General features: G+C 36.4%; 1 protein-coding gene across 13 annotated transcripts in view; it reads left to right on the forward strand.

Annotated features, from left to right (window-relative positions):
* The window catches only part of TENM2 (teneurin transmembrane protein 2), a 683800-nt gene that overhangs the window by 173408 nt on the left and 482725 nt on the right, over positions 1-27667 (forward strand). For all 13 annotated transcript variants that reach the window (XM_054842022.1, XM_054842024.1, XM_054842023.1 and 10 more), the window contains exon 4: positions 22496-22771. In XM_054842022.1, coding sequence (XP_054697997.1) covers positions 22496-22771 — 276 coding nt within the window. The remainder of the gene's footprint in view (positions 1-22495; positions 22772-27667) is intronic.

The following is a 27667-nucleotide window of genomic DNA, read 5'->3' on the forward strand; positions in this document are numbered from 1 at the left end:
TAAAACATAAAGTTAAAATGCAGGGGTTGACTTGTTGCCATTATTGTACTTTGGCCAATAATCCTACTATGTCTTCGGGCAAGCACTCGTTTGAGAGCTCTGTTTTCCGATCTGTAGCGTGGAGGGTATTTCTATGAGTCTCTTCTCTGTGTGCTACTTCAGTATATTTGCAAAGCATGATGTAGCTTATATATGGGCAGTGCTAAATATGCATGTATAGATGATATGTGTGGTGGCCAGGCTCATCCGTCCATGGAGAACAGGAATTTCTTTATCCACCGATTTATATTGAGAAAGCAAGAAAATGTGAGTTACCCTCACGTAACTGTAAAGTGCAGGAAACAGTCTTTAGAATTCATGGAACTTTAGAAAAAATGCATTCAAGAAGTATTTTAAATTCTAGGTAATTTTCAGTGTACATGGTTAAACAAAACAATCCATCCATACATAATCTGAGTAATTTAAAAATCTGTTCATAAAAGTCAAAACATTATATAGAGACAATGCTTGTAGCTATTAATGACTCCAAGAAAATGAAACTGTTGGTGTATCTAAATAAAGACACAAGAAAAACATAATCATAGGAGTTTAAAATAGTAGATAAACTGCATTAATTCACTTTGTGGGCACGATTATTCAGAATTTTAGTGACCTTCAGTTTCATTAGTTGATTTTTGGAAGCCACTACCTCAATGTAAAGCTATTACACTTCTAAAATTTAGAGTTTGTATAGATATATTTATTAGTTTAATCTTTGAATTTTCTTCTTAACATTTCTAGGTTTGTGCAGTTAAATTCTTACATATTTATATAGATAATTCAGTTTTATAATGACTTTTATAAAGCATTTTAAGGTAGTGACCCAATGGAGAAATCCCAACAGAAGTCAAGCTCCTGTTCCCATGTCACAGCTGTGGCTGCAAATGATGTTCAGCTGCAGAACCACTATCACAGAATGAGGGTGTGAGTATTTTGTTCAGGAGCTTCCAAATAATAGAGAGATATGTTCTGAGTAAAACTAAATGTTCTATATAAATAAGCACTTTAATGGAACTATTTTATGAAGAATATATTTTCTGACGTATTTTATGAGACATTTGATGATGATTTTTTTTTCCATTCAGAACAGATCTAGCAAAACCAAGAAACCTAAACCAGAGTCCTCTGTCATGCCCTTTACATTGTAATTTACCGTTAGTTTCTCTTCTAGTCTGAAAAAAATCTTGTTACTGTTCCAATTTGGAGGTGCCATTAACGAGTTTAGGTCCACTGTCTTTTTTCAGTTCATGTACATGAAGCAGAAGGAATCAAAGCACATCTGATACTGTCTAGATCCAGTCCTACATTCCTTGTGACTTGCATGTGATACAGTTTTCAATTCACAGTAGCCAATAGCCTATTCTTTCCTGGCCGTGAAACTGCGTCTCGGTGAAGATGAGGCTGTGGTAGTAGGGTACAGAAGTTAGGTTTCTGGTTTAATACTGAGCTCCCTTCCTTTTCTGTCTTACCCTTTGTGTAATATGTAAGTGGTATGTTGTGGATCGTTATTTGTGTGTTCTGATGAACCGGACTAATAGACTGGAATGATGCAGCTGCTTTTTCCAGTATTTCTTATGCTGGAATTGTATTTTCCTTGTGTTTGCAGTTTTTTGATAGACAGGGCTAGGACTGTTTCAGTCCTAATGAGGAATGTGCTATAGCTGGTCACAAAACAACTATTTCTACACCACATTGCTTTTAAAATGTATGCATAATGTGTTGCCAGTTAGGAAGTGAGCCTAAATGTGACCTTTGAGTAAATGGTTAATCTGAGTAAAAACTAATCTACTGGATTCCTTATTTTTTTATGCCAAGGTTTATTTTAATTCTAAAGCAGGAGTGAAGGTTTACACAGTGCTTGGTAACATTCCTCTCCCACTTGAGAGGATTGTAGGTAAGTGGGAAGAGAGCCAGCTGCTGGCTTCATGTGCTTGCAATTTCAGCTGGACTGTTCCTGTCAGGATCTCTTAACACAGCAGATATTGTCGTACATAAATGGGATTCAAATCACATAGAATTTACTTTAGATTTTTTTGCGTGTGAGTGTAATTCACAAAGCTGAGTCCCTATAAACTCCTATTAAATTTTTAAGTCTTTTTATATATATACTGAGGCATAGAGCATTACTGGCCTTCATTTTTTTTATAATGGGAAAATGCTTGGGGAGATAAAACCATTAGCTGTAACTGATCAAGCAAGGGCAGGTGAGAATTTTGTTTCCTACTTGATTCACCTCCCCTTCCATTTTCAGGCTGAGAAATCAGTTAGAGGTGGCTTGAGAGTAGAATATGGCTCATTGATGGGGAGGATTTTGTGGAATTTATGCAGGGGAACCTGAAAATGCACTTCAACAAGTGAGGTAAAACAAGGGGAGTAAGGAGAGTAGACTGAGGGATAGGAGTAGACGTGTCTTTGCTTGGGTCTGTCCAACCATTAATAAGTGCAGATTTCAGTCCTACTGGACTTTAATTAATAGCTCTTTGCTGTGAAAAGTAGAGTTGCTAAACAAGTAGTTAACAACTCCAGAGGAAGAAGAGCTAAGCTGACAAATATTATCTCTACAGGCATACCAAGAAATAAATGCTTTGTTGTAAGAAATGGTGCCATAACTAATTTGTGATTTTTCTTGATAAAGCAACAGTCTAGGGGCGTCACTTTTGACTCTTAAAATGAGTGCTGTCCTCTCGTCTTTACTGCTTACTGTGCTGAAGTTCGTAAGGCTTCTTTCCTAATATAATTTTACTCATAAAAGAAATGGAGTAGGCTATTCTTGAAGTTTGATTAATGGAATAAAACACATATCATGCTCTTGAATTTCATAGTGTTACCAGGGCTTACCTATAGTTATACTGGAAAAAGAATTAGAATCTTTAATAATTTCATCTTGAGGAAATCTCTACTACTGAAGCTTGACTAGTAAACACATAACACTTTATTTTTTGTAACTGAAGATGGTGTTCTGGTTGCCTGGCTTTATAGCTAAAGTAAGGCAAGACTCCAGGTAAGCTATATTGACTATAACTGTATCGTGCAAATGAGATGAGAGAAATTTACCCCTACATGCTTGTTCTTTTACAATACCTTTAAAATTCTTTTAAGAGGAGTAAAGATTGAATTTATTCTATTAAGAAATTGCATGGTGTATTTTCTCTTTGTGCTTTCTTTTTGCAGAATATTTTCCCTGTGCTTTTTTGTATTTAGAACATGTTTGATTTTGAAATGGAAGCCTAAAGGTTTTTCTGACAAATTGCTGGGGTCTATTAATTTGTATGGTTCGTTTGTGCTCTCCATAGGAAAGCTGAATTTGCTGGTGCATGCTTTGGTTGTGTCGGAAATGCAGTTATATTTTAAAGTGATATCTAGTCCCTGTAATATTTTTTCTATCAGTGTCAATGTATTTGGAAGACTGAGTCTCTGTAAGGTTGAAAAGAGTCACTTTAGGAAATAAAAATAAATTGTATGTAAGAAGTTTGCAAAGGGAAGCTTCAGTGGCTGGTGAAGGCTGTTACAGGAGTACTGAGGGGAGGAGAGGAGCTGTTTAATACTGACTCTTCCTGTAGCCTGTCAATTTATTCATGCAGTGGACCTTGCAAGCCCAATCCACAGATGCTATTTTCTGCTCCTTACTGAATAAAACTCAGTGCTGGGTCCTGAGTGTAATGATTAATTAGTCAGTGAGTGTTAAAGGTCTGTTAAAGCCATTATGGCGTATGTCCACAGAGACAAATAGGGGCTATAAAACATTGTGTTCGAAACCTAATTTTACATGTGTATTTTTCATTAATAATAATGATGGTAGTAATAACTATAGTCTTTCCACCCTGAAAGCTCTCAAAGGACTAAATGCATAGTGCAATGCATACTGTGTAGGAGGGATCATGCTTTCCATCACTGAAATGCAGCCTTTCTGAAGGCATCCTTCAAGTTCTGTGGAGCTCAGGTTATTGTTGGCCATTGTGCAGGCAACTGGGCAGTGCAGGTCATCCAAGTAAGTGGTTTTTATCCGAAAAACCAATTGTTTCCTGAGTTGAGGTTACTATATATATATATATATCACTTTACTGAAAATGGCAACCAAAGAAGTGCCTATATTTTACTTTTTTTAGTTTGACTTCAAAAACACATTCTTCCAATTGGTTGCAAGCTTTTAAATAAACTCTGAGTTCCAACGTTGTTGAATATTTGACTACTTATCAGAAACTTTAGCTAATTTAATATTTTTTTAGCTACTGGCATTAATGGAAAGAAATTTTTGTAAATAAAAGCACATGCATGAGGTGAAAATATTCCTGCTCATTTCTCTGGACTAAGCTGCAACTGTTCTGTGCATACGGCAAATGAATGTCTGCGTTACCGGCAGCTTTAAAAGTGAAACGCTCCTCTTCGCATGTTTTGCAGACTTCTGTGGGGTTTTGTAGCATTCTTGTGTATGGTTTTCGTTTTGTTTTTTGAAAACTGGTGATGCTTAAGGCAATTCAGATGAGTGAACTAGCAGATATGGCCTCTCTCTTAGTTTATAGCTGTTCCAGAATGTGAAACTAGAATTGACTGTAACACATGCAAAAGCATTCCTTCTTTTCTCTCCACACAATGAGATTTAAGCAGGGAAGGAAGTCCCTATAGATGCTTCCAAAATCTGTTGTGGATTTGTTTACTCCATTAAGTCCAGCTGTGTGGAACTTGTTTGATTAACATAAGCCTCATTTACAAGACTTAAAAGGTAGAATCAAAACTGGCTAGATATATTCTCTATGTGGTTACAAATGAAAAAAAATGTCAACATGATTGGAAGGGAACTTCCTCTTCTAGGTTGGACACTTGCATCGCCTACTATTTTCATCACAGTGCCATGCTTGGATCAGAAGATGCCAATATATATTCTCTCTTAAATATCGAAGGAAAAAGATGGCATTTCTCATGTCAAAGCAATGGACTTTCAGGTCAGGTTCCCAGATTTTTGTGTCAGAATGCTTTCCAGACTCCTTGTCATACATGATATCTTTGGTACTTTTAAATATTTCTCAGTTTTCTGTGGTAATGAAGGGAAAGGCTTGCCTTCAGCAGTACATGCATCAATGTTCAGGTGTTACTTCCTGTCTTTTAAGTTGACTGACTCGGGCAGTTTTTAATGGAAGTCTTGTTCCTTTAGGAGCAACAGTAAGCTATTGTTTAAGCTGTTGTGTTGATGTCAAACCTGGCAAGCATGGACAAGAAATGAAAGGATGACGATTCATTGAGCAGGCTTCCAGTGCCAAGATAACTACATAAAAATAGATAGAGATGGTAGTTGTTTTAATTTCTATGTTAAAAGAAGCTATAGTTCAGTAAGAAAAGGGTATTCTTGGAGAGAAGATGAAAAGAAAAAAAATTAAAACTTAGAGGCTCTTACCAGATTTCTAACTGCAATTCCGTAATTAATAACTAATTATATGAATGTTTTGGAACCTCTGTGGATGGTCATACTAGAGATTTCAAGAATTTAGCACTCTCTCTAAAGAAATTGAATTAATCACTCACTTTAGCAATGTATTTATATTAACTAGTGAATGAATAAAGTCAAAGGGCTAATAGATCTAGTGAGCAAAGCGCTTGCTTTTGAGCTGTAGGTCAAGCAGCAACCGCAGATCTCCAAGGAGCACTTATCCTGGAGACAACTTGGTTTCAGTGTGCTGAAGTGACTGACAGAGCCAGGGGTATGACTGACAGCTGTGTCTTTTGGACCTCGGCAGAATACCTAATGCTGCTTGAAGCCCTATCAAAATATTTCACATCTTGTAATGAAAGCTCAGTGACAGAGGTATAATCTCTTAAAATAACAGTAGTTTATAGAAACACGCTAACATAGTTATCCTCAAAAAGGCTTGTTTATTTTAGGGTCTAGTTCTTTTTTGAAGTATCTATTTTTACTCCTACGGCTAATGTTAATTAAATTGCATATGAATTGTGAGTGCTGCAGAAGATCTTGTGAAGACTTTCAGTAATTCAGAATATTTCAGATGCCTCATTTGCCTTTCAGTGTGGCAATCTATCAACAGTACCCTGGAATAATACATGTGTGAAAATGAATACTTGTGCATGACAGTTTTTTCAGATATGTGCCAAGATGCATGCCCATAATTCCTTAGTTGTATGTATGATAATGATTCCTCACAAATATTCAAAATAGTTAGAAACAGTTGCAGTTTGGGCCAAAGAGTTTTAATTTACATAGAAAGGGCAATCGAATATTGCAAAATTGAAGAACGCCTGTTTATAGTCATAAGCTTTGATTTCGATTTGTTGTTTTCAGCACTCCCCTATTTTGCTCGCTATTTGTTCCAATTCATGTATTTGTATTTTGATGTAGATATATATTGCTTACTTGAGATTAGAAAAGCCAGTGCAAACTATTGCCTTTTAAGATGTGAATGACTGTATACAGCAGAGAAGGAAGAGCGCTCACAATATGTAGAGCAGGGTCAAAATGTGTTTGCAATTTGCAAACAATAAGTAACAACAGTAAAACTTTTTAAAAGTAAATGTTTCAGAGGGAAAAATAATGTTTTAGTAATCTGAGTCACTGAGGACTGAGAAGAGGCAGCAATGTTCTTTGTAGATGGATGGTGATACCCCATTGTAGCTTTTTCATCATCTTAAGCTTCTAAATCTCCCTTTCAGCCTTTTGCTGCAAAACTAGGCTGGAATGTTTCATTATTTACATGTAATATGAATTCAGTTCTTTTAAGATTTAGTCTTCTCAACATTTCATTGTTTCATTGTATGCTTTTTTATAGATACTAGCCTTTTTATTTTTACTGGCAAAATAAAAAACAGTCTTAATGATGTATGTATTATTGTATAAATTATGTGAATGGCTCATGTCTAACGTTAATAGCAGCACTGTCATTAACAAAAGAAAGCAAAGTTGAGTGGTGGATCTTGTATACTTTATGTATGGTTATTTCATACATAGGGAGTAACGACTAACAAAAGCCAGTAACGATATATAATTTAATGCATACAGTATGGCTGGCAAATAAAGTGCCAGAAGTTGCATCTTGATTTAGGCAGATATTTGCTGGAATCATTCTAAAAACCTCCACAAATACTACAAAAGCGGGTTGTGAATATAACATTGTAGGGTAGCAATTTATTACACCATAATTTTGTTTATAGCGCTACTGATTAGCAGTTTCACCATGGTGGCTTAAAGCTCAACTTTTTGTGGAATAGCAAAGGCCAACAATTGCACATGCCATAGTTTTTGTCATTTTCATATGGGTATCATATATTAACAGCAATATCTAAATTAGCATTTCAGAGTTCTTTCAGGCTAGATGATTTTAACTGCTCCTTCTTGCATGAAAGTCTTAATCTCCTTCACAGCATAGACCTGTGCAGTATAGGAAATGACTATGGGGCTCTGTACCTGATAAATATGCCTTCTAATGAGAGTCGTAGCAACGTGGTCTTCCTCGGGGTGATAGCATCCCCCGGCCTCCTCTCCTCTCGCCCCAAGGTGAGACGTGCCTAGCAGGCAGAGCCAGGCAGTAGAGGGGTCTGTGCTGCAAATGGGCGAGAGGCAGTTTGGCAGCCGGGAGCTGCCTGCGCAAACATCAAAGGGGACATGTGAGGCTCGGTAGTGGACCAGCCCAAGCCAAAAGGGCTCACCTGTTTCTGCATGAAGCTCTATTACTAATAGCTGTCCCTGAATGGTTGGGAATGGAGCTGTTAAGCCCCAAATTTGCAAAGGGGCCCTGTGGATATGCAGATCCCTGCAGCGGCAGGGCGCAGTGCCCAACTCAGAAAGGGCCCTTCCTTTGTTTGCAGATCCAAGGCCTGTGCTGCCGTCTCAGTGATAACTAGATAAAACAGACATCTCTGCTTTGGCCTCCTTTAGAAGGTTTAGATGCTGGGGCCTGTTTGTGGCTTTGGAATCAGTCTTTGACATATGTCATAGTTGTTAAAGTAGGTATTCATACAAAATAATAAATTTGCGTAGTGTTCAACTTTTCTGTAGCTGTCTATCAGAAAGTTCTGAAGTGGATTTCTTTAAAGACTCCCTGTCTCCTGAGGAAAAGGGGATAAGGCAGTGTGTCCCTGGACAGGATCTATGACTCATTATGTCAATCAAACTCCACTTCAGAGGGGAATAAAGAGATTTGTATCTCAAAGCTGTGCATAACGACTTCTCGGCTTTTCATTTCATATTTATGAGCGGTTTACTTTGAAGTGTTTATCAGGCAATACGCAGAAACATGAGAGAGCATTGCCTGAAACCATGTTCAAGTGTCTAATCTGTTAAATGCTTGCTGAGCAGGCTAGTTCATCAGTGCATGCAATGCAAAAAAGAGAGAAAAAAAATAAACTTTCTGGGTTTTTGAGGTTTTGAAGCAGAATCTTTATATTAACAATATAAAAAGGATTAATAATGCCAAGCATTTTGAAATAAATGTAATATATGAAAGTTACAAAAGTTGGCTATGTTCTGTTTTAAGTAGATAAATAGTTCTTTGCTTGAAAGGAAGCTTGACAGTACTTAATACCAAAACTATACAGTGCCACGTCTGCTCTTAAGACAGGAGTATACAGTGACCACAAAATTCTCACTGTTAATTTTGAAGGCTCAAGGCATTCATAAAAGCAGACTTCTGTAGGGTTCTTTTTCCCCCTCCAAAAAGGGCAATTTGCTGATAACAGAAGTGTTACAAGCTGATAAAAGAATAGCAGTGGCATTAGCCTGCAATGGTAACAAATTTTCAGCAGTATTACCCATCTGCTGTGTGCTGGGCCTGCAGTGGAGCTCTGAAGAGGCAAGTATTGTTAAATAGGTCAAAGATAAAAAGCCAAAATTTTAGGTAAAGTGGAAACAAAATGACAAGGTTTTTCTCATTTTAGTACAGCTCTGGTGGGTTAGCTAGAAGAGAGCATGTGCCTGATGACCATTGTTTCAGTTCCTTGTTCACAAATTTTCTGCTACCGGCCCTCTGAAGTCAGGTGTTACTAATTCTGGCTAAATGTAACTGGTCAAGCCAGTCCTGTGAGATGGAGGACATCAAGTCCAGCTGCAGTCCACAAAACCACACTGGAAAATCCTGGTATGTATGTTGTCAATGCACAATATTTACCTGGGTGAGTAGTTCCTGAGGATGTGTGGTATGTGGCATCCATGCATGTTATCCTGTGTTTAGTTTTAAAAGCAACTTCCCTTTAAAGCTTATTTTCAAACTTATTCTTAGATATTAGTAATTTTAAAAAGAATCAACAGGAATATGATTAGTGTGGTGCTTGATTTTTACCAGCCCAACTTTCATACCATTTTATGATTTTGTGCAGATGATTTCTGCTTTTAAAAAAAAAAAAAAAAAATTCCCCTGTACAGAGAACATAGTTGACTTTGAATGTCTTGGTTTGTGAGTCCCCCATTTTGGACTTGTTAAAGTTATCCCTAAAATGACTAGAGGACCACAGTTGATCAGTGCTGTATATTTCTGATTATCTAGCTATAGATTTCTCTTTTGACTTTCCAGATCTGAAGTCCCTGGAAACTTTTGGGTTGCTCACTATTTTGAATTGAGGGTTCTTTCTTTTGTCTTTCCCGTTAAAGAGTGAAATGGCTTTCTCCTTAGTTGTATATCCATGTACATTGTTTCCCAAATTCCCAGTTTTAAAAAACCCAAAGTATGTATTAAAAAAAAAAAAGCTATAAATCATGTGCTGTATTCAGTTTCCATGACAAAAGTAAGTTGTAGGAAAACTTAAATCAAGGGTAGTTTTCCAACATGTATGCCTGTTCTGAAGTCATTAGATGACAAAGAAGAAAATAGAGCAACCAAATGCCTTTGAGAACCACAAATCTGAAATTTAAATAGATATGCTGGCAAGTTTTAATATGCTTAGCTGAATCAGAGGTTCGTCAGTCTGAAAGTGATGGATAAATCTGTGAAGTATCCAGAGCCTGTCATGGTAGCTTAAGCCATCTGAAGCTACTGACCAGCTTAGCTCATGTGCTCTATCACACCGGTAATTAAGAAAACAATTTTTTTCAGATAAAACAGTGACTGAAAGGCCACAGGCAAGAGATGTACAACAGCACCACACAGCCACAGTATTTCTGTCAGTATTCACATAATGGAAAAAGACTGGGACCGGAATGGGCAAACTCTGTCATGCAAGGTATCCCATAAGCAGGAGGGAGGAGATTTTTTTTTCCATCCCTAGGCTTCAGTGCTGTCCTTCCCTACTCCATACTCCTTTTCAAAACAAACCTAATTTTAGATTGAAAGCTGCCTGTGACTCCCATATAGCCAAAAAGGAAGAAAGTGAATAGCCCAAAATGCTTCTTTGCAAATGGTTAGTAGGTTAAAAAGTGTGAACTAGTGTGAAGATTAAGGAATAATCCAATCTAATCTTGCTCTTGTTAAATCCAAAAAAATTCTATAGTTGGAGTCTGCAAAGTTTTAAAAAAAAAAAAGAAAAAAATTTTAAAAAAGCATCATATGACACCTAGGTATACTTGACCTTTATCAGCGAGATGTGAATTTATCATTTCACCTGATCTGCAAGGCACTTATGAAGCAAGTAAAGGCACTTACGAAGTGAGATGACGCGTGTGTTAAAAATAGTCAGATAACACAGCCTGCACAGTAACTCTCAAGTGAGCAAAATTTTGGTCTGGCTCTGTAGTATTTACTGAGTTATCTCCTAATAATAACACCTCACTAAGATTTTGGGGTTAGACTGAAGATTTTTAACACACAAGTAAGCAATAAAGAAAGGCTAGGCAGTACAATGTTTTTTATTACACCTGGTTCTTGTGTTAGAATAGTTGCCCTAGTGGGGGAAAATCAGTTTTGTAAAATCAGTTTTTAAAAGTCAGAATCAATGTTTTCTCACACATAAAAGAAGATTTGATAAAATCATAGTTTTAGTTGAGGTATCTTGATATTGTCTCTTCAGAGGATCAGTGCTGAAGTGGTGGTTGGAGCTTAACTTACTGCATGGCACATTTGCATTTCCATTCTGTTGTTATCCAAATTTAAGTCAGCGCCAGCAGTTCTTCAAATCTTAGACCAAAATGGAAGGGAAAGGACAACAGAAGGGCAACAACTGGCCCTATTGTTAAAATGGAGTTTTATAAAAACATAGTTTCAAACAGCAGAAAGAATAAACATAATCTATAAATTATTTATTGGCATATACCACGAATCTTCACTTCTGTTCATTGAAGAAGAAGGGAAGAGTAATCTTAAATTAAAACACTGGAACTGAAATTCTAAATCACTGGAACAGGCAGAAATTTAGATAAAATAGAGAAACAGATTGCATTAAGCAAGCAGAGTTGTGCTTCTGAGGTAGGAAGAGAATGTTGGGAACAGCATGCGCCTGCCGGCACAGCGGCCCAAGGACAACAGGCTAAAGTGAAGATCTGCACTTGGGTATGCAGTGACTACGAAAAAGAGAATCAGAATAGCAGCTTCTTTTGTATGTGTGGAAAATGCTGCTGTAGGGAAGGAAGAGGCATGCATGGAAGGAGGTCATATTTCTTCCTTCCATGGTTCTGCAGAAGCCTAGTAAGACCAGTCAGTTCCAGCAATGGAACTGATGGATCTGCTGCGCTGTTGCCTATAGCACTGCAGCTATTGTACACGCCAGAAAGGCCGGGATGCACTCAGTCTCTGTGTTCACAATTGAATATGCAGTCTACAAATTACAGTCATTGGTAGATAAAGAAATCCTGTATTAAGGGTGTGTATTTCATCTGTAGCAAAGTTCGGGACCAATAGTAATCTGAATTGGTGCCAACTGTTCCATTTATAATACCACAACTGACTGGCTATGAAAATAACTACTTATTTTACTAGGATTAAAAATTAAAAACTGAAAGCAATTTATAATTCAATCAAATAAATAAAGACGTTTCCTGATCTCTTCATAAAATGAACACCAGTGATGAATAAAAGAAAATGTGGTTGTGTCTGTTTCTTAGTAGGTATCCTGTCTCAAAGAGCTTAATCTGTTTTCCTTGATACCTGATCATAATATATATCTTTTTCGTCAAAATTATAGTGCACAAATGATTATAATTTCATTATTCTTTAAGTTTGACATAAAGTTTATATGGATATGTTCAATATGCTTTTTAATTCGTATGGTGCTGCTGCATTTAAGTTGTTTGAATTTTTTGGAGAAGTTCTTTCCATTTTATATGAATTCCTTTATCAGTCCTCCAAGTCATTCAGGCTGGTCTACTGATTGTCCTCCATGCAGGTTTAGAAATGCAGAGTTAAAGGCTGGCATCTCTGGCATTTCTAAAACCTGTTATGAGCAACGTAATTCAGAATATGAACATGGAAGTTCTGAATCGAATAATGGATTAAACTTTTATTCTACTGTACAGGATTCAATTTACATTACCATTATTTCTAGGTGACATGATGTTTACAGTGAAGAAGTACCTTGTGACTAAACAGCTGACAGCTGCTAGTGCTAGGAAATCTTTATATGTGCCTGGGGACCTTCATAAAATATAGAGTATCCATGTTCCTAACTTGTGAAGCAAGGTATAAAAGAAAACAATTAAGGTTTCGTCTGTGATGACAGCTGATTCAGGTTTTTCGAGAGTTCCCAATTAAACAGTTATGAAAGTATGAAAACTTATTACCTGTGACTTCTACTGTTTCTTGAGAGCACAGTTTATTTATCAAGTCATGAACAGTGGTTTATTTTTTACTGTCTTTAAATCTTGATTTAGCAGTATAAAAATAAGAGAAGGCTTTTCATGAGTTCAGCAAATTATCACCAGCTAGTTTATCCCCTGGTAGTTTTCTACAGATTTTCATAGAAATCTTTCTTAATAATTGAACTCAGATTCATGTATCTAGTAGCTGTACAGTGATTTTATCCAAAAGTACTCATGCCTATATGTTTATGGTCAACTGAGGGTTTTTTTTCTGGAAACCAAGGAAAACTCACTGTCCTTTTTGACATAACTAATATGCTTTTACAACAGAAGACCAGCATCTTTGTGAGTTAGACTAGAATGCAAATGACCTGTACGATTTTTTTAGTGGTGGAAACTGAGATCTTAGATTATGCGGGTACCATGGTCTAATTGTTGTACTTCTTTGTGTCAAATGAGCCGAGCCGTGCATTTCAAACTTGGATAGTCAATACAGGTACTAAATGCTAGCTCTTCTCCATTGGGATAGCATTTCTTTCTTTCCTTATCCTGTCTTTAAAACTGACTCCTCTTTCAGGTTTGCTTTTTCCATGGAGCTGTAGTTGTTATTCCTTCATAGGAAAATACCGTGCTAGTGTGACAGGTGATATTATCAGGTGTTGAGCAGGTTGTTTAACATGAAAAAGCAATTTGAAAATAATTCTTTCTGTGATCTTTTATGGTAGCTATCACTTTATGTACACAAATGCAGTATATTCTTAATCTTTTTGATGCTTCTGTGGTGAATTTTATTTAGAAATTCATGATCTCTAAAAAGAAAACAGGCACATAAAATTATTCCACAGTTTGAGTCATTTTGGACTGGGAATAGAAAATATGCACTCTAACTCCTTTTCATAAGATTCCATCCGAAGAAACTCCAACCCAAACCCCCTCCAAAGACGACTGTTACTTTGATGGTGTTTGGACTGGGGCTGGGAAGTTTATAGCAAGAACATTATTACTTGCCACAGAGCTTCATGTTCTGTTCTTTGCTGGTTGTAAAAGAAAAAGTAATAGGAACTGATTTTCAGTCATTGATAACCACATTCTTGTTGGAGTGTATCATAGTACGTAGCTGCGAATTGGTACAGATTTTATCCCCAAAATGCACTATTTGTCACTGCAGAGGTACAGTAGATCATTTGGACAGTTGTGTTAACACAATGTTGTTGTCTATGCTTTACAGATGAAAAGAACAGAATTTGTACTATTTTTTCCCCAGTCACAGTTTTTGTGGGTGGCTTTCATTCTTTCTTTTTAATATGTGGAAGTTAGTTTCTGCTAGTCTCCAATGCTGCACAACAGCCCAGTCGTTAACTTTGTACTTCAGTGAATGTCTTTTGGCATGAGTAATGCGGTACAACTAATTTCAGAATGCTAAAATGTCTATTATCACATCTGCAGGAGCATTTCCAGCCTTATTCACATAGGAAAAAAGTGTGTTATTCTAGATTTAAATATAAAACATTTCTCATGTTTTCTCGTCACTTTAACAAAAAGTGCAGAAAATTGGATTAGAGTTGTTTTAGATTACTGGTCATACTCATGGTCTCACTAGACACTAAGTAGCCCTGAACAGAGCAGATTTTTTTCCCTTCTGCTGGCGGTTGCCCAGGAAGCCATCATTGACTTGGGACATACTTATGCAAATACAGGTATGCATTGTGCATATTTAGCACACAAAACCTTGTGGATTTTTCATTTGATTTTGTTCACAAAACAATCATTGCCTTCTAAATGATAGATGATACATTTCGTTAGAGATAAGTAGATACATGGAAGGCCTAAAGTTGGTTTGAGAAGGGAAGATCTTATTTGCATGTTAATGTCTCATGTATACTTGAGTTGACACACATTTCTTATAATAACACCTCAAAACTTTGATAGATTGAACTATTTGGGTTGAAATTTTCTATTAATTCTGTCTACTTTGGGTTGATTTGTTTGGAGACTGGGCAGGGAGTATCTGTTTCTGAGAATGATGCTAGAGAAAATACATTCTCTTGCCTGCAGTGAAAACACCACGTGACCATTGTGTTGATTAACCTAAAGTATCTCCATCCTTTGAAACAGAGATTCCGTTTGGAAAATCTTTCCCTGCTATCTTGTCTATGCATCTCTGCTGAAATACGATAGAGGTACTGGAGTTTGACTGCAGAACCGATGAGAGCTTGCACATGTGCCGAGGAGCTGCTGCTGGCCTCCAGCGCCAGGTCTGAGCAGGACTTTCCCCGTTGCTGTTCTTCCCACGCTACTGCCGAGCACTGGCATGGGAATAATAGGGGAGGCTCAGCCCTGAATTTGCTTTCTGCTGGCACTTAATCAGTGAGGAGGAGGAGAAGTGTGCCTAGGCAGAACACAGAAGGGCGAAGTAGCAGAGGAGAGCAGAGCAATTGCTTACAGAAATGCACACTTTTTTTCCTGTCTCCTTCAGGTTTCAGAATGGGCAGATATGTAGGAATAACATATCCCGTTGTAATAAATGAAGCTGTTCTTTTACCATTCCTCAGTGATTGGAAAAGTTGGAAAGCTTACAATAAATGAAAGACTGCCTGAGAAAGCAAAACGTTAGCCTGAAGAATTACATTTTAACCTGGGCTGTGTTGGCTAGATAATAAATAATTATCATGCTTGCCACCTAGCTCCATCCTCTTGTCCTCCCAAATCTGATTTTGTCCTTAATCAACATCGGCATACGAGGAGAAAACGATAAATGCATACTTTGCCCTAAACCAGCATATCATTAGAAAGAAGTTCATCACCATAAGGTGAGGCCAGAAATATAATTTTTAGATAGTACTTGTTCTGCCAAAATTAGCGGGTGCTCTGGAAAGAGGCTGTTCTGTTCTCCCTTTCCTTAGTTCAAATGCTATAAAATGGGGATGATAAAAGCTCACCTCACAAGGAGGTGAAGATAAATAGTGTTTGAGATGTTCTCAGAGACTACATTCACCAGAGCTGTAGAAAATGTGTATGAATTAAAAATGCTGTGTTCTCTATTTGGTATATAAAGACTGAATGAGAAAGGTTTAAAAAAAGAGAGTAGCTCCACAGTCAATTCACTGAAGGAGAAAATTTTACTGAAAAAATAGAATATGATCACAGAACTGAAGATTATATAATATTGTGAGCTAGAGTGAAATCTCATTAGGTGCCCGGTTTTATAAACCTCATAATTTTTTAAGTGGATATGAATCTACTGTATTAATACCGTCAACAGACTTATTGTCAGAAAGAGAAACATCTGTATCCTGGTATTAGGCTTGGGGATCTCCAAGTCAGAAAGAAGCAAGGCAGAAAGAGGATTATAAAAAAGACAATTAAAGGATTTTGCTGTCATTGATGAGAGAAGCTAGAAAATATATTTCAAATTCAAACCACGTGTTGTAATGTGTGTATGGATTGCCGTTTGCTGCAGAAGGGACCCAGGCTGCCAGAGTTTCACTTTTAAGAAAACCATTGTGTTTCTGTTGATTTTTAAAAATCATTGTCTCCATACCAGTGTGTTAGTATGCACATGCAGGCTGGGTCACAGCACGTCGGAGATGGGCATCAAGACATCTGTGGTATTCTCGTACTTCTCAGTAACATCTGTAAAGCATCTCCTGATGCCTTTGTCACAAATGTGCTCTATGAAAGTAAGATTTATCATCATCAAGTGGTTGAAGTTCATATTTGCTTAGTTACAAAATGTTTAGCTTTCCTGACTAGCAATACCTGGAATTTAATAATCTTAAATGAAAATGTCATCTGCAAATCTTCTTAGTAGGCAGTAACAGACACGTGTAGGAAGCCCTGCTATTGTTGACCCCCAGCCATAGATTTTAAAAACTAGAACAAGGTATAACTTGTTCGTTATTGTTGTTTTCTAATTTCTAAGGAAACTGTTCTCTAGTATTTTTAGTGTTTGGTCAGTGGAGAGTTTGTTCCATAGGAGCTTACACTGCCCCTTCTCCATGCTACCAAAGGACTATTACTAGGGGAAAAAGGATGGAGAATTAGGAAAATTCAGGTAAACAGTTCAGTTTATGTTATAACGTTTGTGAGTCTTACAAAGGGGAGGGAAAGCTAGCCCATAAACCTGCTGTAGGTTGATGAGTCTTGTGGCGAGTGTGGCCTCTTTCTTACCTGGCCTCCCGAACCGTGGGCTGTTTCCTCTACTTGGAGGGATCACAGTGAAAGAAGACCTTACCTTTGCCTTGTGCTTTTCATTTTCAGTTCGTGCTTTCTTTAGAGATGGAATATTGCAGTCATTGTAATATCAATGATGTTAAGAGAGAGAATTTTCCAGGCATGTTTCATGCTGATACTAAATTTGCCACAGAGGCTAGTCATTGTGATTATGTGGTTAAAATTCCTGTAGGTTGCATGGAAAAGATACTTCTGATTTAAGTACATTTAAACTACCATAAAGATGCAGAATATTTTATAATGATGTATCAAGGAGGGAGGGGAGGAGGGGGACGTGTATAAAAGAAAGGACTTACAGTAATATAATTTAAAAAAAATATATAAAATAGTAAAAAAGCTTGGAAAATAGAGTAAGACAGTACTGTATCCCTCAGCTTAGGTTTGGAGTCTGGAGTATCTGGTAGTGTAGAATTACAAGCAAAATTAAGTAAAACATTTTGTAGAACAGGATCTTTAACCATGGGAAAACAATAGTATTGAAATAGGTGAAACACAAAGAAGGATTAAAATGATTACAGTTATTTATCGGATAAGGAAGATGAGTAAAAAGGGTAAATGTTAAAAATCTGTATGACAAGTGGATAAAAAAATGAGATTGTAATCATCTGTTCTCCCTGTCATTATAATGAATGAATGCCTAAACAATTGAGAAAGATTAAGTGTGCATCAGAGTTTGTTAAAAACAGTGACCTCTTCATATACCACAGATTGGAGCTAAAATGTGGTACTCGTGCCAGCAAAAATCATTATAGCTATGAACATAACAAAAATTTGAGAAAGGATGGAATGTCTTTAATAAACATATTCTTATTATCCTTACTTCTTGTAATTGATTATGGTAGCAAAGAATGTAAGTGATATTTACCCTTTTGATTTTAGACTTAGCCCTGTTTTGAACTGTTGGGCTCGTGTTGAAGGCAAATTTATCATATCTGTGCATTACTGGTTTCAGATATCTTTGTCTGAGGCATCTTGTAGTGATCACAGCTGGATTAGATTAATCAGAAGGGCAATTTCTGCAATTTGTAATTACCCAATTGAGACCTCTGCCTAGAGGTTAGGTGAAAATAACCTTTGCTTATACGGTGATGCTTTCTAGTCTTAGCTGAGATAATGAGTAGGGTTGTACATCATTGAATTAAACACACTTTTAGTAAGCATTTATATACTAAATAACTTAAGTATTAAGTTTCTGTAAAATGAAGTGTGCTCAAAAGATAGAAGTAGTAATGTATTAATTAAAAGAAGAACATCTCTTCTACTCTATTGAGAGACTAATCACAGCATGTAGATGATGGGCAATGATGATCCAGTACATAACTTTATATTACACTTCTAAGCTAGTATGCTACTGGTCTATTTTTGTATGAGAGATTACATACACCTTGAGGGAGCAGCTGGTATTAACTACTTTTCTTTAATGAAAATGGTCTACTGATTTCCACAGGTGGGGATGAAGGGACTAGGGATGGAGGCTAGTGAGCTCTGTTGCATATGAAAAAGTAAAAAACCTTGTGACTTTTTTTTGTGTGTGTTGTGTTCTTTGAGAGAAAGAGGTTATTTATCTCTTTTCACTTAGTGTCACCAGTGATGTAGTAGATGCCACAAGAACCTGAAAGAAAACACCCTTAAGTTTTGAATGTGCAAGAATGGACTCTGCCTGCACATTTCAGTCCTACTTTGCAAGTGAAGTTTCAGTACAATGCCGTTACTCTCAACTCCTAGAGAGCCCTAGAGGTAGAGCATGCTGTATAACACTGTAAGAAGCCATCCATCTGCCTTGACTGCTAGTGCGAGTAGCACATTTTAGCTCATGGACCCAACTTCTCTCTGTGAATACACGGCGGTACGATTTGAATTCCCAGGGTATGGCAAGCAACAGGTACTGCTGCCTTCCTTTGCTTTTCTTCTAGGAGGTCTTGATTTGCTTGATCTAATCACTTAAAAAGCTGTAAGGAAGATACTTCTTGAAGGAGACACTAGCTCTTAACCCCAGGCCAGCCTGTGTCCGTGTTTCCTTGCTCCAGCTCATAGGTGCTGTAGTTTCTGGCAGTGGGGGCGAGGAAGGCTGCATTGTTCTTGGTGACCTTTCTGTCCTTGGGATCCCGTGTGGAGTATTCTGCCAGTATGAGTGGATATGAAATGAGTTAGGTATTTTCTCATTGTTCTTGAGACTAAACTTTATGGTAATAGTAGGGTTCTTTCGGCTATGAATTATTGGATAAATGATTTCTGTGCATCCAGAACCATATTTATCCTTGATATGAATTTACAAGGGTGGTCTACTAATGCCATTAATACCTTAATGCACAGTACTGGCTGAGCAAATAAGAGAATATTGTAGTAGTGAAAGCAGTTCATATGTTATTCAAGAGATGTGGACGGTTTCATTTTAGGGAAACGAGGCATGTAGGAGAATATGATATAAATCAAGAAGAGGTCTAGAGAACATAACTATAATGTTTCTATGCCCCTTTCCTCAGATTTTACAGTAAATTAAGGGCTATGAAGATACAAGGAGGTATAATATATGTAGATACATTTTTATATATTTAGATATAAAATATATGTATGAAAAATGCTTTCATATATGTTTGTATATAGATGTGAAAAACATCTCCGAAATATGTTCTTATGCTATTATCCTTCGGTATCCAAGGACCAGTTACTCTGCCGTTGTACGCTCTCTTACAGAACAATCTCAAATAATATTTTGCAAGAGCAAACACTGAAAATTAATAAATAACTCTAATTTAGAGTCTACCAGAGAAAAACAAATGTTTTTGCTTGAGAGGGAAATCTCTAGAATATTTTATGTCTATCATCAGGATGCTTGAGATTTTCCATTGCAAGACTGTAAGGGGATTTCTGAAAAGCAGTATTGAAAATCCTTTCTCAGAGGCTGATTCCATTTGTGTTCTTGAGTTAATCTGATCCACTTCTCAAATTTTTTAAATTTGGTCAGTTTTCAAATCTTTTTTTCCGTGTTTCTGGAAGATGCCAAGTTCCCAGATAACAAAACTCAAATGGATGAATGCATTCTGTGGATACTATATTCTCCTTCCACTTTCAGTGCCTTCCATTTTCCTCAGAAAAATGAAGTAAGAATTTCTCTGAAGATTGCTCTTTGCATCAGATGTTATAGTCAGATTTTGACGTCAATACAGGATGCTAATCAGAGTGAAATCATCTGGGCTTGTAATGGCTGTTAAAATCCACAGAATATCATTAAAATGTTTTACCGTGTATGTAAAACAGCTTAATTAAACTAATATATTCATAATTGGTGTGTATTTGTAGACATTTATGCCACCAGCAAACAAGAAAACTTAAAAACGTCACTTTCATGATGAGTTTGGTGATTTTAACATGTAACTAATGTCAACATGCACTGTACCTGTGTAGGTCAGAAAGTGTGGGGCTTGTAGGCTGCTGTTCACTCAATTTTTTTTTTTAAATTTATTTTATATTTTAGGTTGATTTTGACATTTTATTTTATGTGTCTAAGGTTAGTTTGCTAATATGGCTAAAACAAAACTCTAATCAATCGAGCTATTTTTGTTAAATGTCTTCTACTGAAATTGCACATGATTAAAATTTACATTTTCTTTACAAGTAACTTTGTTTCATCTAAGTGCCATGCTAGAGCTCTTATTTTAAAAAAAGGCAAAAAATCTCTACACTGAAGTGCACTTGAGAAGCTCATTTTTAGGACTGTTCAGTTCATTGCCTTTGACTAAAGCACAAAATTTCTGATTGCTAGAATAAATATTGAAAGGCACATTAAAATATAGTCCTAACTAGGAGGGCTTGGGTTAATTTGGCGTTGATGAAGGAGAGCTGACTTTTTTTAATGTCAGCCTTTTTATAGACTTTTTAAACGTTGCCTCAAAATGCTTCATCTCTTTAGAAGCATCCAGTCGGCGATACTCCTTTACCTGATGTTGTGGGCCACTCTCTTGCTGCTGGCCTGTTTACTGGTTAACCTTGGGGTGAAAGAGAGCATGTCTCGTCCCTCTCGCCGTGCTCAGCGCTGCTGCCTAGCTGTTGCTAGATGAAGACCTAGCTCAGTCTTCCAGAAGAAATCAATCACCTTCATTTAATTGATGAGCTCTAGGAATACATGTTAAGCAGGGCCCAGTTTACTTTCTGTAGATGTGTGCGTACATGCCAGATCCAAAAAATACTTTAACTGCTAGGTGTGGGACTGGAGAGGGCTGATACAGACAGATGAACCAGATAGAATTAATACTGGATGATCTTTCCTGGGTAATCTGTGAAAAGTTGTAATATTTTTTTGGGGGGGAAAATCCTGATAACATCTTTAGTAATAGAAGACACTTAAGCAAGTTTTTTTTATTTAGTATATGAACTTCCACTGTATAGCTTTGTTCTGATAAATATATAAAGAGGAGAAAATATAAATTGCTTTTGGACAAAATAAAACTACCATTTTAGAAACACAGACTGCAGATCTAGTTTCCTGGCAAATTCAGAAATTAATTAAATAATTGGCAGTTATACTGCCAGTGACTTCAGTCTGTCTTTGTTCTTCATTTCTAGCCCAATGTAACAAAGCTAAAATCACTTTGCTTTTCAAAACCTTTGAAAGCCTTAGAGACCAATGAATATTTCCCTATGTTTTTTTACCATCCTGTTCATTACTGTAGGAAACAAATACATAAGCAGAAATCAGCCAGCAAGTCTATACTTTGAGAACCCTGGGGAACTCCATGTGCTTTAACAATGTATGAGACTTTGTCCACTGAGTCGTTATTAACTACTAAAGATCACGTGTTTTGACATTGTTCTGAAAGTTTTGCCTTTCAAACCAGTAACCTCTTGATTTTGGTGTCGATGCACACTTTGTTCTTGAGTACGGTGAAAAAAGGTAGAAAACAATTATGATGATTATGAGATCTGTTTTGATTTCCATAGCAGGTATCAAACTACCGACCTCACCAAATGTAAAAGTGCTAAACTGGTGACAACATTGCTGATAGATTTGCATTCTTTCAGGTGATCCTGATCTGTAAACTCTGTTTTCCCAAATAAGTGTTTATTTTCTATGAAATAGGAAACGATATGAAAATTAGAATGAAAAATGCTATCTCTGTGGAAGACTTGTGTATGACAAAATTAGCTTCATAACAAAAAATTCCTCTTTTTGAGTAACCAAATGCTCAACTTCCAAGCTCATGCTCTGCTCCAACAAATAAAAGTTAGATACATAATAAAGCAGGTCATGCCATTAGCACTTGTCATGAGCTTTATGTTAATCACATACCTAAGTGATTAATTATTTAGGGAAGAACCAGTAACCTAAAATTTAGAGACTTTTCCTACTTTTGTTTTGTGTATTACATCCATTTTAACTATATTTGGTATGGTTTAGTTAAATCTTGCTAGAACTATGCTCCAAAGATCTCTGTGTGTAATTTGTTACGAAGACGTGGCATACAGCAGAGTTAAGAGCAATGAAATAGGTCTGTTATTTTCAAACTTAAATTAAATCCCCTAGCTGTTAATTTTTAATTATTTTTTTATTAATTGCCCTTCTAGGAACAAACTTCACCCTTGCAGAACTAGGAATCTGTGAGCCTTCTCCCCATCGAAGTGGCTACTGCTCAGACATAGGAATACTCCATCAAGGCTATTCCTTGAGCACCGGCTCTGATGCTGACTCAGACACGGAGGGAGGAATGTCTCCGGAGCATGCCATCAGGCTGTGGGGAAGAGGGATCAAATCCAGGCGAAGTTCCGGTCTGTCAAGTCGTGAAAACTCAGCGCTCACGCTTACCGACTCCGACAATGAAAATAAGTCAGATGAGGAAAATGGTAGGCCTTTTTGTTCAGTATATTCTTAATGCACATGTATGAGAACGTGATCATATTTAAAAAGACATGAGTATTCTTAGAAAGGTGAATTTTTTGCTTTTCTTTCTCAGTTTGACTAAAGCTGCTTTTTAGTGTTTGGGGTTTTTTTAACATTAATATCAGGAAACTCTATTATATGTATATTATGTAATTTATATTGTGTTTTATTTTACATTTTACTTTCCATGCAATAATCTTTCGCAGAAGCTTATGCTCAGAGTACATTGCATTAAACTGAATGATGAGAAGCAGAAAGAAATTTCTTAAGAGAAATAGTTTCTCATATGTGATTTTTCTACATAGCTTGATGTAATATTAATAATCTACAATATGCTAGAAGCTGTAACAATAGTGCTAATTTCTAACAATCAGATTTAAACTTGTGTGTGTTTTCATGTTTTTGAAATCGTAAAAAAAAAAAATAATAATTTGCTGTTTGCTTATTGGTAAGTATCGAGGGGCTTTTAGAAAGCAGACCTGTGCACCAAACTGAGGCAAAGCACTTCTGGTTAATATCGTTTATTAAGTTCATAGAAATGAGACTTTAGACAGTGCAACAGTCATTTGGGACAAAACACCTAGACATCAGTTGATTCTCAGAGTAAACTGCATTAAGCCAGCTGTCCTTTCAAATGCATATAACCTAGATTCATGTTGTTCATACATATCAGCTAAAAATTTTTACCTGGGGAATTTTCTGGGCTCACATATTTTTAAATTAAACTAAAAAGGAAAAATAGTAAAAATGGATTTGCAGGAATTTCTCCTCCATCCTGTAGGGTGATGAAGGTGCAAACTCAGCTTAGTTGAAATATGAGCTAAAGGGTTTGATGCTTGCCATTCTGAGAAGGTGAAGAGGAATCTCCCTAACGTTTTACCCTCAGAGCAACTATTGGGGCAGCTGGTACCAGGTAATGGAACCAGCTCTCTGCTACACATATTACTTGTGATAAAATTTAATTCGTTATGTGCTGGGTGCCTCTCAGGAGGATTTTTTTCAGATGTTTATTTTTGGCTCCTCCCCACACTTGCTGATAGTTGTCTCAGTTTCAGCAAAGCCGGTGTGCCAGGCACCAGAAACCCAAGCAACTGCTTGTCAAAGCAAACAAGGTGAAACTGAATTACAGTTTTTATATTGATAGAAAAAAGTTCAGAAAAGTGCAATTGATTTTTGTTTGTAACAGCAGTCTTTTTTGTTGATTTAAATTGCATCTTGAAGTAATATCTCCTCTCCATAAGCATAGCAGGATAAATTTCTTCATCAAAACCAAAGAGGAAATGTATATTTACTAATAGTGCATACAATGAAGTCAGTATTTTAAAAAGAATCAGTGACTGATTAATTGATTTTTCCTTTTCTTTTTTTTTTTCCCTAATAATACCATTCACAGAAAATACGACAACTTCCATTGACTTTAGGATAGTTTTGATTAGGTTACTGTGCATAATTTCAAATTAAAAACTTGACTAATGAAATTCTGGCATTATGGAAAGATTGGGATTCATTTCTGTAGCATGAATTCACTTCTCTGAAGGTGTTTGTCTCCCTTTCAGTGGAAGCACTGTGCCACACCTTTTGCCTGAGCAAATTTAATCACAGGCCCAACTTTTATACATACTGTTGCAGACATTGATAAAAGAATGCGTCTGCTTGCTTGCATTTCATTTTCCTCCTTATAATAAGTGAATCGTTAGGTTATTGGAAATACAGTGCAGCGGATCCATTTTGAATAGGCAATTTTTCTAACAATGATGTTAATAAGAGAAGGAAGGACATGATCAACCAGCACTCAAGAAACAAACCAGTATGTGGAATTCATTTTTACTTGGAAAAGTTGTTGTGATAAAGGTTTCTGTGTGTTTGGTTGTTTAAGAAAAAACCCAAACAATGCAAGTGTGAAGCAACTATTATATACACAGAGGTGTTAACTTCAGTAAACTTTTTAGTCGTACTCTCTCACAAATCCTGGTTAGCTCAAAAATCAATGCTTCTTCACATCACTGATTTTATGAAGTTTGGGGATGCATTATCATATAGATTGACAGTTGCCCCACTGGTTCGGCACCACAGTGTGGACACTTACAAAACCATCATTAATTTCTCACGCTTGTGCCCAGCGGTGGTTTCCTACATAATAAACACTATGTCCTTCAGAAGCAGATCAATAACCTGCTAGGTATTCGTCCTGAAGAGGAAGTAACAAGAATCTATACTTCAAGAGAAATTCACTCTCTGATATGGTTTCAGATTTGCGGGATACTAGCATAAAACGAGACATGTCTTGGTATGAGCTTTTATCCATTTATGCCTAGCAATATTGGAGGGAACTCATGATGCATAGACCACTGTATTTATTTAAAGTACCATTGAAGCATTTCCCTGATACAGTTCAGCTGTTCTGTTACAAAACAGTAGTTCACCTCCAAAAGATGATTATCTTTTTAATACTGAGATTCTATCACAATTTATATCATCGCATTTAAACAATAAACCAAAAACCACGACAAACCATACCTCTCACTTTTCTTGTGATATTAAATCTATTTCGTCATTTTTAGTAGATCTCTAAGTAGCATGGAGGAGGCTTAATTTCTAAAAATTGCTCTAACAATATGATTTTGTTCCCATTCAAATCCATTCACAAAGGTTATGACCATTTTCTGTGCTTCTAGATTTAGTATGATTTAATTTTATCATAAATTAGAATTCTGTGAACCTTGAAATATTAGCAGGTTTGAAATACTTATAGAAAAATTGAAATAATGGAAACTCATTTAAATTCAATGTTTTACTTGGTATACTAAAATTCTTCCTAACAAAACACTTTATTGATGATCCAGTTTGAAAAGCAACACTTTTATTTTCACAAATCTGATTAGGCTCTAAATTCTTATCATATCTCGCAGCTTTTACTACTGTCTTGATCTGGCCATCTCTTCTTTAGATATGGCAACGTGAATAGCAAATCCGCCACCAAATTGTTATTCAGCATGATGTATTGAGTTGTGAGATTTAAGTAAATGAATCTTTTTGTGATACGTACAACTATAAAAAGTCAACTAGAAATATAGCTCACATTTGATGTCATGTGCCAGCTTTGTAGAGAGAATTATTTGCAAGGACCCACAGATACAGCATATAGGGGATATACCAAAGTTCATGAATGTTTGGGGGTTTTTTTTCTTTCCTTTTATTAAATCCTGTAACTGTTCATTCCAAAACACCATGGAAAACTTTTCAAGAGTACCATTTGTCATCAGTTGTCATGTGTTCTTTCCTAAGCCCACAGTATTCCTATCTCCAGAGTAAAGCTTAGGTGCTGATTATGTTTAGATAGTGACCTTGAAGCAAGTACTCTTCCAGGGCTATTTTTTTTTTTTCGAAGTAGGTTGTTGGAGTTTTTTTCAGTTGAGTTGAAAATTATGTTATTCTCAAAAATATAAAACCTGTTGTAAAAGAAAGTAACTTTCAATTTAAAAATCCATGAAAACAGAACGGTCATAATTAAGGAGGATTGATGTACAGAATGCTTTTGCAGCAGATCTGCAATCTTGTCTTTTCCTGGCTTCACTGTTAATCGAATGACCAGTTACAGGCTGCTAGGGAGGCGATTAAATTCAACTGACATTACTCAGATGAGAGTGAAAAACTGAACAAACCAGTAGTACAGAAAAAAAGAACTTAATCCTAGGTATAAGAAAGGGGAACGGAAAAGTAGCATGTAAATTCAGAGCAGATCTCAGTAATATTTCAGAGTGCTGAAATGGACTAATAGACCCAAAAAGAATCCACGAGGAGGGCTTTCAGTTGGATATGAATTTAGATCATGTTAATTCTCCTGTTATAAAAGAGAAAACATCTGGAATGGTGTTGGTGACTCTTTTTTTTTTTTTTTTTTTGGTAGAAGGTAGTTACCTTGACACTTTTTGTATTAGTACCATTATTGTATATAATGGATAATATCACTGGTAATATATAACATAAAATGTTTATCATGAGATTTCCACTCTGATATTACAATATCAAACACTTGAGATGTTTCTGGTTTACATTTGTATGTCAGAAAAGAAAAAAAGCATGTCTTGGGGGAGGATGAGAACTTCCAGGACTGAAACCATGTTATTAAAATAATGTCAGACCAAAAAAGATGATCAAGGAATGCTTTTATCTTACTAGTACTGATTCTGAATTAAATGGCAAGACAAGAATGAATGGGAAGAAATAAAGCAATTTCAAACTTCAGCAAAGCAAGGGAAATCATTCAAGGTCGTACTGTGGTAATCCATGTGTATGTTTTAAAGAAATCCACAATAAAACACTTTGATTTTGGTAGCTTTATGTAGATAATGCCCGTAAAAAGGAAATTATTTTGCATGTACAGAAACATTTTTCTGTTGATAGCCCAGCTGTACCTTGTGAGGTGTGGAAAAATGGTGCATTATTGGAATGAACCTGGAGAGCCCTGACGTTGAATCTGGTAGTGCCATGCACATTCCCTTTCCCTGCTTCATCTCCTTGTCTTCCTGGAGAAGATCTTCCTTACCCCACTGGAGCCAGCCTGTCTCCAGCATCAGGTGTGAGGATTCAAGTCACATGGAAAAGTGTTGTAGGATGCTTCACAGATATTTTCAGGTTCAATATCCATCAATATTTGCTATGCTAGACATATTGGTGACAATGCATTCTATTATTTTTTCTACACTACTTTGGTGGTATTTTTTAGTGTAGTAATTAAAAGTTTGTATACAAGACAATACCATGTGTGCATATCACTTTTTATTAAAAAAAAAAAAACAACAAACCAGAAGTACAATGAACAAAGTAAAATGAAATCAAGAAAAATTTTAAGATAAAAT

Source organism: Grus americana, chromosome 14 (assembly GCF_028858705.1).
Source record: "Grus americana isolate bGruAme1 chromosome 14, bGruAme1.mat, whole genome shotgun sequence".
Taxonomy (NCBI): domain Eukaryota; kingdom Metazoa; phylum Chordata; class Aves; order Gruiformes; family Gruidae; genus Grus; species Grus americana.